We start from the raw sequence: 11,743 nt of genomic DNA, 5'->3' as shown, positions 1-11,743 counted from the left end.
GGCCGATTCGCATAAAAATTTTTTTTGGTACACTGCTAGCTGCGTGTACTGCCCGATCGCCGCCCCCACCCGCCGATCGCCGCACCGCCCCCCCCCCCCCCCCAGACCCCATGTGCTGCCTGGCCAATAAGCGCCAGGCAGCGCTGAGGGGTGGATTGAGACACCCTTAGACGTCACGACGTCCATGACGTTCTTTGAACGGGATTTCCTGATCAAAGATCGCCAGAGGTGATCGAAGCGGGCGGGGGGATGCCGCTGTACAGCGTCTATCATGTGCTACAGTGCTACGCTACCCCCTGCCGGATTCTAATAGACCGCCAGGAGTGTTAAGGATGGGGGGGGGGGGGGGGAGGGGGAAGCCTCGCTTAAAACGGCTGATGACTCTTTTAACAAGCTGACATAATTGCATTCCAGCGGTTTTGGAGGTGTGATTAGCTCACAGGTACAACAAAGGATGAGTTGCATATTTAGCAGTGATGCATCATGGGAGACATCATATGCTCACTCCAACCTGAATTATCGCATATACCTTCTGTTTTGAGGCAAACTTTTGTTTTATGTAACAGAAAACAAAAAAAAAATTATTTCTATACCAGTCTGTTCCTTCTGTACTGAAATTAATCTCCATAAACATGCCAGAAACACTACCTAGCGAACTGACATTATTTACTCAAACTACAGTTTATGGCTGATGAGTCAGGGCGAGCAGTCCCGCCCTCATTTCCTTTATTTTACCGGAAATTAACTGCTAGTGAAGTATGCAATTTCCTGAGCCGGGATCCTCGAATAGCGTTTGGTTTGTATTCGAGCTGTACGAGGAGCAGTATCAATGTTAGAGATGGGAAGTTCGGATCTTTTCAATGATCCGGATGATTCGAATCGGATCATTGAAGAGATCCGGATCTTTGATCCGAATCTCGGATCATTTTACTACCGGAAGCATTCGGGGGTGAAATGAACAGCAGGACAGGTCTGTGGACAGGAGAAGGGGAGGGAGTGGACACACAGAGAAGGGGAGAAGATGGACAGAGGGCAGGGAGTGGACAGAGAAGGGAGGAGGAACGAGCAGAGAGCAGAAATGTTTGCACGTAATACCCACATGCTGAAGTCCTATGCTTTACATATATTTCACCTATATGCTCATCTGTACACTTTGAAAGAAAAGGTCGCACAGTGAAAGAAAGCATTCCCAGAAGATAAGTGCAGCTGTTTAGTGCCCAGTGCAGGAGGATTATATTGCCTTTCAATCACACTGTCTGCAAAGTTACTGAGCTGTGCTGAGCCAAAAGCTTCCAATGTGATCACTGTGCAGCACTACGGAACAGCCAGCCTATAATGGGCAGCACATTGCAGCCAGTATGTGTGCTCTACACATATCTGGCAGTGGCACCCATGTCCCCTCTCTCTCTCATCTACCTGTCTCCCTGCAAGGCTGCCTCCCATCCAACAGAGCGATCCCTGCTTCCAGGACCCCGCTGCACGCTGAGAGGGGGCGTGTCGCTCCTGGCCCCGCCCCTTTTGCGATCCGAATCGTTCATTTTGATGATTCGGATGATCGACTCATAAAAAAGATTCGGATCAAAGATCCGAATCGTTCATGATCCGGACAACACTAATCAATGTCGGTGGCCGGGCTAAAGAAGCAGTTCTACAAGGCTAGCCAGGTCAGTGGAGTGCGTAGAGCTGGGTGCGGGTGGTGGAGGTTGCTGGTTATACAGAGGGAGAGAGGGAGGAACTGGACGAATTGCTTACGTGTTCTGCTTGTGTGGAAAACCGCTCAGACGTTCGACAAGGAGGTTGTAGAGATACTGTAATAACTAATGAATGTTATTTGGAATAGGTGAGTTAATAGTGAAGGCTCAGGGATATAGTTTGGTAATTGGTCAGTCATGATCTGTGATAATTAGTAATTTAACTTGTGCTTTAGTTCACGTTCTAATTCATTTGGAAGCGGTTAAGAAATAGAAGTAATGCCTGTATGAATGATATTCTTGTCTGTAGTATTATTTGGCAGGTTGAATATCTGCTGCTGTTCCTATTTAGCAGTTCAAAGATCTGCTGTTGTTTGAAAGTGGACCTGAACTCATGCACAGGACAGAAGGAAATAAGAGAGACATGCACTTTGTATGTATTTAGAAAGTTTTGCTTAATTCCCCCTCATTTGTGACTAATCACTTGTGGTAATTTGATCCCTTGGCTGTGCCAGCTGACTGCCACAGTAGAGGGGCTAATGTGCCCTCCCAAAATGTGGCTTGTGTGTCTCCTAAAATAAGACATCCCCTAAAAATAAACTCTAGCACGTGTTTTGGAGCAAAAATTAATGGTACTGTCTTATTTTTGGGGAAACATGGGCATGCATCTAAATACAGTCAACTTGATGTTTTAGGACAGTGCCTCACGCGGACAATCGGAGCACCTGTCTAGTTGGGAGCGCGTCGCTGTGTAGCGTCCAGTGCCGAAAATGGCAGCGCTCATATCAGCTCTCAGGCTGCTCCTCCAGTCCCACTCTTTTTCTGTCCCGCTATCAGTGTATGTCTTGCTATGCTATGTGTGTATTACGTAAATTGTACGTGTATGCTGTAATGCTCTGTTTGTATTATGTTACTGTACGTGTATGCTGTAATGCTCTGTTTTTGCTTTGATTTTGCTTTTGTTTATACGTATGTACCTATGCTTAATTGTATACGACGCTCTGCTTAAATGTACGCACAAACTGTAATGTTGCCCTATGTATGCTTGTCCCACGTCCACGTATGTGCCATGCTATTTTCTGTTTTCACCAACGACCCTGTATGCGCCAAAACCAATTCCGGGTACAATTCACCGTTGTACTTGGCGAAATAAATTCTGATTCTGATACTTGCCATACTCCAGAAGTTGCTATACGCTTGGTGGACACTGATAGTTACTACAAACTTTACAAGGATGCTGAGAATGGTGTTTTGATGTCCAGTTGACATCGTGGAGGACTGCATAAGGGGTCTCTTGCCTTGGAAGACTGTTATCTCCCTAGAATCACATTTGCTTTGTGAACAAGGAGCTATTGATGCTGGGCATACACGGTGCGTTTATGCGCCAGGAATCGAGCCGGTGGCTCGATGTCGGCTCGTCCGCGCGAGCGGTTCGATTCCCGCTCGGATCAAGCGCAGAATCGATCCGGCGCGGTGATCGGACAGGTTGGATATTATCAATCGAGCCATCAGCGGCTCGATTGGTAAGAACAATCTAGCTGTGTATGCCCAGCAGAACAGAGTAAACTCAGTCATCAGGTCCCAGGAAATGTGTCTGTAGAAATATACAATGTATGACCAATTCTGATATCGTAAAATTCTAATTTAGTTTTCCTGGTCTCTTGGAGTTTACTTTAAAGGGATTCTATTGTATATGGAAGTGGGACCTATAACTCCAATGTGCTCTGGAACTTGGATTTGATCCCTGACATTGTTAAGGGTTCTCATTTACAGATGGGATTGTTATCTTCTATCATATGCCTGCACCTGCTTGAACACTATTTTTAATGCCTTTTTGTATTAGCACTATAAGGATCTAATTTGGGGGTTCTCCATTGCTTGACTGGCCAGTCATTGAAAATTTATTACATTGAGCTATTTGCATGCATAGGTATCTACTCTATAGGCTGTACATTCATCTCCAGCTTTTTAAGGTTTATCTACAGGCCTGTTGAAAGCCTTCTCTGCATCCAGAAAAAGAAGCAGTGAAAGCCCAGATGGTTCCACATAACCTTCAGCTAGTGTGGGTTTTTTTTTTTTTCCTTACATTGTCAATGGTCTCACTTTTTGAGCCTTAATGTAGTCTGGTTTGGGGGAATAGCGCAAGGGAGGAGACCATTAAAGGGAACCTAAACTGAGAGGTATATGGATGTTTCCTTTCAAACAATACCAGTTGCCTGGCAGTCCTGCTGATCTCTGACTGATCAGTGGTTGAATCACATACCTGAAACAAGCATGAACCTAATCCAGTCTGACTTCAGTCAGAGCACCTGATCTGCATGCTTGTTCAGAGGCTGTGGCTGAAAGTAATAGAGACACAGGATCAGCAGGAGAGTCAGGCAACTGGTATTATTTTAAAAGGAAAAATACACATCCTTCTCAGTTTAGGTTCCCTTAAGTCTTATCTGCCAGTGTTTTACAAAACCACTTAATATAAAAGTTAAGCGTGACAGGCCTATATTTAGCCACCCCTGCCATATCTTGGAGATGCTTTAGTGGGAACTCTTCCTTACCCTGGAGGATGCTCTTGAACGGCCTAAACAACTCTGGGGCTAGGCTATTCTTAAATATCCATTAGTTCCACATGATGGGGGGGGGGGGGAATGGAGATTACTCCTCCCACCTGAAAGAGACACGAAATGCAGTTAGGCTTTTAAAGCAAGTCACACCATGCAGACCATGCTTTTCCTGTCCCTGTCGGGATAGGAGGCAGTAAGGTCCAGCTCAATCAAGGGAGCTGAGGGTAAGTTTGGGAAGGCTTGGTTACCGCTGTCCGGGTAAAGTCTAAGTGGTGGTTCCAGGTGTGGTCTCTCTGTGCGAGGAGGCCATAAGTTGGCCCTGCAGGAATGCTGTTGTTTGCCCTTCTTTTTTTTTTTTTTATATTATCTTTTTCCATGTCAGCTGTTGCTTCTAAATCCTCGTCTGTAGAGGATGAATTATTTGAGGAATTGCTTGAGCCGGTAGGACCTTCCTTTCCTATACGTGACTATGATGGAGCTCGTTGCTCAGGAATGGAAGTCCCTTACACACCCCAATGAGTTCTGGGTCACCATGAGCTTGCTGGTTAGTCTGTGCCTCTCGGATTTACAAGCCCTACTCCATAGAGCCAAATTAATCCATGCCATGCACTGATTAGGATCAAACAATCCGAAACAGTCTGTATGCATGTTGGATTGTTATGGCTCTGTACATATTAACAAGCTGACACATCATTGCATTCCAGCGGTTCTGGAGGTGTGTTTAGCTTCTAAGGGTACAATGGTTAATTTGCATATATTCAGCAGTGGTGCCTGGGAGACATCTCAAGCTTACTCCAACCTGAATTATCGCAAATTCTTTCTGTTTTAGGAAAGCAAACTTTGTTTTTCTCAGGAATGGAAGGAGCTTGATTTAAAAAAAAAAAAAAAAAAAAAACTTTTTTGTAACATCTAACAAAAAAGGTTCCCTGTTGATGAGACTAAAGGGGACCATACACTGGTCAATTTCAGCGATTGATTCTATGGAATTGATCGATCAGAAATCGATTCTATCGTATCAATTTTGCTGGCAGCAGATCGTTGGCCCATATAGTTGCATTGGATCTAATGGTCCAATAAGGCATTTAGATTGATTTCCAATAGATTTCAGAATGAAATCTATTGGAAATCTTTTCCTAGTTTTTGACACACATCAGATACATTCCTGTCAGATTCGACTTGACAGGTATCTGGCAGAAATCTATCTGATGGTCGAATCTGCTGCAAATCTATAAGTGTATGGCCACCTTTAGGCAGAACATTGTCTAAAATGCCTAAATTGGTACTTAATCTCTCTACCTCTCTTAAAGGTACCTTTCTCAAATGCAAACAACTATGCTTAGTTGCAGATACAATAGCCCTCTACCAAAACTTTATTGAAGGCTATAGTATTAAAAGCCTTTTTTTTCCTTTAACCTCCAGGACAGGTCCACCACGAGAACGACAGGCTCCTCCCAGGAACAGGAAACGTCCAAATAGAGTACTCTATAAATCTTTGTCCAACCCCTCGATCCTCAGTTGACGTTTCCTGTTCCAGGGAAACAAGGAGTGCTCTGGTCGCTCGCCGGTCCGTCAGACCAGGTGTGTTTGGGACCCGGTTGGCGGCAAAGGTGGACCTGCCTGGAGAGGTGTGGTGGTCCGGAGGGGAGAAAGGGTAGTTTACCTTCTCCCATGGCTGTCCTGGCTGCCCGAGTTGCGGCGGATCCGGAGGACACGCGCGGCATCCATGATTCCCCTTGAGCGGAGGCTAATGGCGCGCCGGAAGTGACGTGGAAGTCATGCGGGCCTCCAGAGGGCAGGCAGCTGATTGCCCTCACTAGCGGCATACGCGTGACGTATTTCCGCCCTTACGTGGCGTCACTTCCGGTCGCGTGGGTGAAGAGACGCCGGAAGCCCGCATGGTTTGCCAGTTCGTGTGCTGAACGGAGCGGGATGGACGCTAAGCAGGAACCAGGAAAGGGCCCGGAACCTACTGAGCCGACAAAGCCAAGGAGGCGGTGCCCGCTCTGTGATGCAAAAATGGCCCATAATTATAATAAACAGTTTTGCCAAACTTGTTTAGTAAAGCTAATACAAGAACAGTCAGGGGGTTTGAAGGAAGAATTAATGTCAGCTGTAAAGAAGGAGATGGCAGACACTATTAAATCTTTAAAAGAGGTGTTTGCCTCTGCTATCCCCCCAGCAGGAGAAACAGTAATTCCGGGTACAAGTGCGACCACACCAGCCACAGAGACACCAGATACAGAGTCTCAGCCGGTAAAACATAAGAATAAAAGTACAAAGAGAAATATGGTATCTTCCTCCGAGGACGAGGATATGGAAGGGGAAGAAGAAGGACAGCCAGACTGAGGTTAAGAAGGTTTCTAGGTTTAGGTTTCCGGCCGATGAGACGGAACAGTTGATATTGGCTATTAATAAAACTTTAAATATTGAATCCATGAAGTCTGAAGAAATTTCTATGCATGATAGATTGTATCAGGGGATGGAGCCAAAGGAATCATTAACTTTCCCTATACACAGGTCTACAAAGAATACTATATTAAGCCAATGGAAGTACCCTGACAGAAAGTTGTTTATGTCAAAGGGATTCAGTGTTCTCCCCAGAATTTTTTTCCAGCCGGGTGGCATGAAAAAGTAGCCGGGTGGGGAAGTAAGGTCACATTGAGTGGAGAAGGAGGGTCACGCTGGGGGGGAGGGGACGGGGGACAAGTGTGTGTGTGTGTGTGTGTGTGTGTGTGATCACAAAAAGTGTCAGGTGGGGTACTTCGATCACCCTGGGTAATACTAGGTGTGGGAGAAGAGTGCGCCGAGTGCTACTGGATGTGGAGATAATACCACTGATAGCTATCAGGTGGGGAGGGAGATCTCACCCTTGGTGCAGCTGATGTGGGTGAGGTGTTCACAGGGCCGGCCCTAGACTTTTTGCCGCCTGAGGCAAAAAAAATTTCCGACGCCACCCCCCCCTGGGGGGCTGCCGAGCTGGAGGGGTAGCTGGCAGGACGGGGGTATTGGGCCTAGCGGCGGGGAGGGGGTCGTACCCCTCCCCTCCCTTGCCTGGGTCCCCCGAACTGCGCTCCCCTCCAGCCTTAAACAGAAGCAGCCGCTATTTGTAAGACGCACGGGCGGGGAGGACTCACCTCTTCCCAGCGTGCGCTCCACTGACGTCACTTCCTGCAGCGTTGCAGGAAGTGACGTCAGTGAAGCGCACGCTGGAACGAGGAAGAGGTGAGTCCTCCCCGCCCGTGCCTCTTACAAATAGCGGCTGCTTCTATTCAAGGCTGGAGGGGAGCGGAGGACGGGGGACCCAGGCGAGGGAGGGGGGGGGTCCGACCCCCCCCCCTCCCCGCCGCTAGGCCCAATACCCCTGTCCTGCCAGCTACCCCTCCAGCTCGGCGGCCGGCTCCCCGCACCCACGGACGGGCGGGTGCCGCCCCTGGAAATTTGCCGCCTGAGGCAAAAGTATCACCCCGCCTCATGAGCGGGCCGGCCCTGGGTGTTCATACTAGATGCCTCACACTGTGTTGCTAGTGGATTGAGGGTACATGACTGGCTGCTGCTAATGGACAGGGAACCATCTCTCTTTGGGTTATATGGGTGGGGGGTGGCTCGCACTGTGTGATGCCGATGGGGAGGTGCTGGTGGACAAGGGAATCAGACTATGGGAGTGGGAGAATGGAAAGTAAAATATACATACACACCCACCCACCCACACGGCTTGCATAGGCAGAACAAACAGACCCATCAGAGTCCAGGAGAGAGTCATTTATGACACCCACCCACCTTGCATAGGCAGAACAGACCCATCAGAGTCCAGGAGAGATTAATTTATGAAGGATTTCAATCTGGAGACACAGGACTTTCCCCGTCACAAGCACACATATAGAACAAGAGAGCAATGTGCTTCCACAGGTCACTGGCTCTCAGTTATATCTGCAGTTTACATTGCGGCTGACTCCAGACAGCATTCCATCTCTCACTGTGACCTGCCCAGGATCCTCCTGCTATAAATCACAGTCCACCACACTGGTCCGTCCTGCTGTCAGCTCCCCTATGACTCCAGCACGTGTTTCTCCCCATGAATCACAGACCGTCGCACTGCTCCGTCCGCTTTATGCACTGAACTTCGTGCACATAAATTAACATGTTCAGCCGGTGAATGATTGCGCTCTGCCTGCTTCTAGTCTCTGCCCAGCACATCCCTGCACAGCTTACACTTACAGACAGTCATGAGCCTCTGCAGTGATAGTCGGCAGCTAGCGCAATGGTCACACATCTTACCATGCGCTGAGCCAATCAGTGCAGGATCTCACCGGGAAGCATGAGATCTCGTGTGCAGAGGGGAAGAAGCACATCCTGACAGCCGGGCACTTGTCAGTGAAGAGTGCGGCTAGCGGCGATTTCATCAGCCGGGCGGTAACTTATCTTACCCGGGCGCTCCGCCCGGGTGATTGATCCTGGGGAGAACACTGGGATTTATGAAAAGGTTTCCGTTTACAGAAGAGGATGTCAAGACTTGGGATAGATGTCCCAAGCTGGATGCAGCATTCTCACAGGTTAATAAAGACAACGAATTAGCCTTTGAGGATCTGGGCTATTTAAAGGATCCGCAAGATAAGAAAGTAGAATTTGCTCTCAAGAAAGCCTGGACAGCAGCAGGGGCAAACTTTAGACCAGCGGCTGCCACAACATGTGTAGCGAGGGTGCTATCCCTATGGGTTAAAAAGGTAGAGGAAAAAGTTGAAAAAGGAGCCTCTAAGGCCTGGTGCACACCAAAAACCGCTAGCAGATCCGCAAAATGCTAGCAGATTTTGAAACGCTTTTTCTTCTTTTTCTGTAGCGTTTCAGCTAGCGTTTTGCGGTTTTGTGAAGCGTTTTTGGTGTAGTAGATTTCATGTATTGTTACAGTAAAGCTGTTACTGAACAGCTACTGTAACAAAAAACGCCTGGCAAACCGCTCTGAAGTGCCGTTTTTCAGAGCGGTTTGCGTTTTTCCTATACTTAACATTGAGGCAGAAACGCCTCCGCAATCCAAAATCTGCAGCAGCCCGGGAGTATGCGTTTCTGCAAAACGCCTCCCGCTCTGGTGTGCACCAGCCCATTGAAATACATTACCCTAGCGGATCCGCACCCGCAAGCGGATCGCAAACCGCAGCCGAAACGCTCTGGTGTGCACTAGGCCTTAGGAAGAGATTCTAGAATCATTAGAAGTGGTCTCCAAGGCCACAGACTATATAACTGACGCAGCAGCCGAGAATATCAGAGTAAACGCAAGAACCTCGGCCTTAATTAACACAGCAAGGAGGAATTTGTGGATAAAGAACTGGGAAGGCAGTCAGGCCTCAAAAGCCAGAGTATGCAATATCTCCTTCAATGGAGAGTTATTGTTCGGAGAGCAGTTAGACCAGATATTAGAGAGAACCTCTGATAGAAAGAAGGGATTTCCAAAAAAGAAAAAGTTTATACAGAACAAGAGATTCTTTAGACGAAATAGGCAGGAGAACAAGGAAAAGCCTCAGCAGAGGAGAAGACCTTGGGCCATTAACAGAGAGGGAACGAAAAGGAGTTTTCTTTTTCGAAACCAAGATGGTAAAGAAAAGAAGTGACGCCAGAGAAAAAGTTGGGGGTCGTCTGTCGGGATTCTTTTCCCAATGGACGAAAATATCCAAAAGCGATTTCATCCTCAATCTGATAAGCCAGGGGTACAAGATTCTATTTCAGTCCCTTCCTCCAAAGAGATTTATTACCACTTCCCTTCCAAAAGACAAGGAGAAAAAGCTAGCTTTGAAAAGTATCATAAAATCAATGTTAGACGAGAATGTGATCGTTCCAGTTCCAGAAAAACAACTCTCGAACACTCAGGGATTTTATTCGACGGTGTTTTTGGTAAAAAAGCCGACGGGGAAGTTCAGATTGATCCTAAACCTAAAGTCCCTAAACCCTTTCGTTTCTTATCAAAGATTCAGGATGGAATCGATATTCTCTGTGCGAAACTTGTTAACCCCAAATTGCATAATGACGAACATCGACTTGAGGGATGCTTATTGGCACATTCCAATAAGGGAATCGTCTCAAAAGTTCCTCAGATTTGCAATAAAAGAAAAGGGGAAGATTCAATATTTTCAGTTCAAAGTCCTACTTTTTCGGGATATCATCGGCTCCGAGGATATTCTCAAAGGTAATGGCGGAGGTGATAAAGTTTTTTTCATATGGAAGGGATTCTGATAATCCCGTACCTAGACGACCTATTGGTAGTGGCAGAGTCATACCAAAGGTCAAAGGAAAACACAAGGAGAGTGCTAGAGCAATTGCAGATCCTTGGGTGGATAGTAAATTGGGACAAGTCGGTCCTTCAACCAACGTCAAGGATTCAGTTTCTCGGAGTCATAATAGATTCAGAGACAGAAAGAATGTACTTACCAAACGGAAAAATAGAAAAGTTAAGAGTAATGATACAGGAGTGCATAGCAAATCCGGAAATGACAATAAGACAAGTGATGAAAGTATTGGGTTTCCTAACATCAACAGCTCCAGCCATACAGTGGGCAATGATGCATACGAGACACCTACAAAATTGGATGATCGAAGTTTGGAACAAGACACAAGACGATTTGGAAAAACAGGTGATATGCCCAGTAGCTGTGCTGAGGTCCTTGGAGTGGTGGTTATCGGAGAAGATACTCACCGAAGGCAGGATGTGGATCATACCAACAGGAAAGATTATCACGACGGATGCAAGTCTTATAGGTTGGGGAGCACATCTAGAAGGAAGGATGTTACAGGGTCTATGGCCAAGACGGATAAGAATACAGTCATCCAATTACAGGGAGTTATCAGCAATACAAAAGGCATTACAGCAGTGTACAGATACTGAAAGGTCATCATGTTCAGGTCAGAACAGACAACACCACAGCAGTGGCATATTTGAATCGGCAGGGGGGTACAAGATCAAGGAAGCTGATGGACCTGGCCATGGACATATTGACAATAGCGGAGGAGAACTTTCTATCATTGTCAGCAGTACATCTGAAAGGATCATTAAACACGGTAGCAGATTTTCTGAGCAGACACAGAGTGTCAAATACGGAGATGGAAATATCAAACAAGATGTTCAGAAGATTGACCAAGCAGTGGGGTCGGCCACGGGTAGATATGTTTGCAACCAGGGAAAACACAAAGTGCAGAAGATTCTACTCCCTAAATCCAAACGAGGGGGCAGAAGCGGTGGATGCGTTAAGTCAAAACTGGAGATTCAACAGGGGTTATGCGTTTCCACCAATACAACTAATTCCACGAGTCTTACAAAAGTTATCAAAGACCAAGACAGTCATAATTATGGTGGTCCCGGATTGGCCAGGAAGAAGCCGGTATCCACTACTACTAAAGATGAGGCTGGAAGGTCCAGTGAGAATTCCGGACAAAGAAGTACTAGCTCAGGGGTCAAGAAAAGCTGGAAGCTTTATACCAAATCTAAATCTGTCAGCCTGGCTTCTGAGAGGT

At 46.9% G+C, this 11,743-nt stretch overlaps 1 protein-coding gene across 4 annotated transcripts in view; it reads left to right on the top strand.

Annotated features, from left to right (window-relative positions):
• The first annotated feature begins 741 nt into the window (after positions 1-741).
• SH3GL1 (SH3 domain containing GRB2 like 1, endophilin A2) overlaps positions 742-11,743 on the top strand; it is a 594,767-nt gene continuing 583,765 nt past the window's right edge. For 3 of the 4 annotated variants that reach the window (XM_068233807.1, XM_068233809.1, XM_068233806.1), the window contains exons 1-2: positions 742-833; positions 1,624-1,664. In XM_068233807.1, the coding sequence (XP_068089908.1) occupies positions 830-833; positions 1,624-1,664 (45 nt within the window). In that variant the 5' untranslated portion in view covers positions 742-829. Of the gene's footprint in view, positions 834-1,623; positions 1,665-11,743 lie in introns of those variants that run through there. The other variant, XM_068233808.1, reaches the window with a different exon arrangement.

The sequence above is a fragment of the Hyperolius riggenbachi genome, chromosome 1 (assembly GCF_040937935.1).
Source record: "Hyperolius riggenbachi isolate aHypRig1 chromosome 1, aHypRig1.pri, whole genome shotgun sequence".
Lineage (NCBI taxonomy): Eukaryota > Metazoa > Chordata > Amphibia > Anura > Hyperoliidae > Hyperolius > Hyperolius riggenbachi.
Note: the sequence above shows the minus strand (reverse complement) of the source record. Positions and strands in the feature narration are given on the sequence as shown.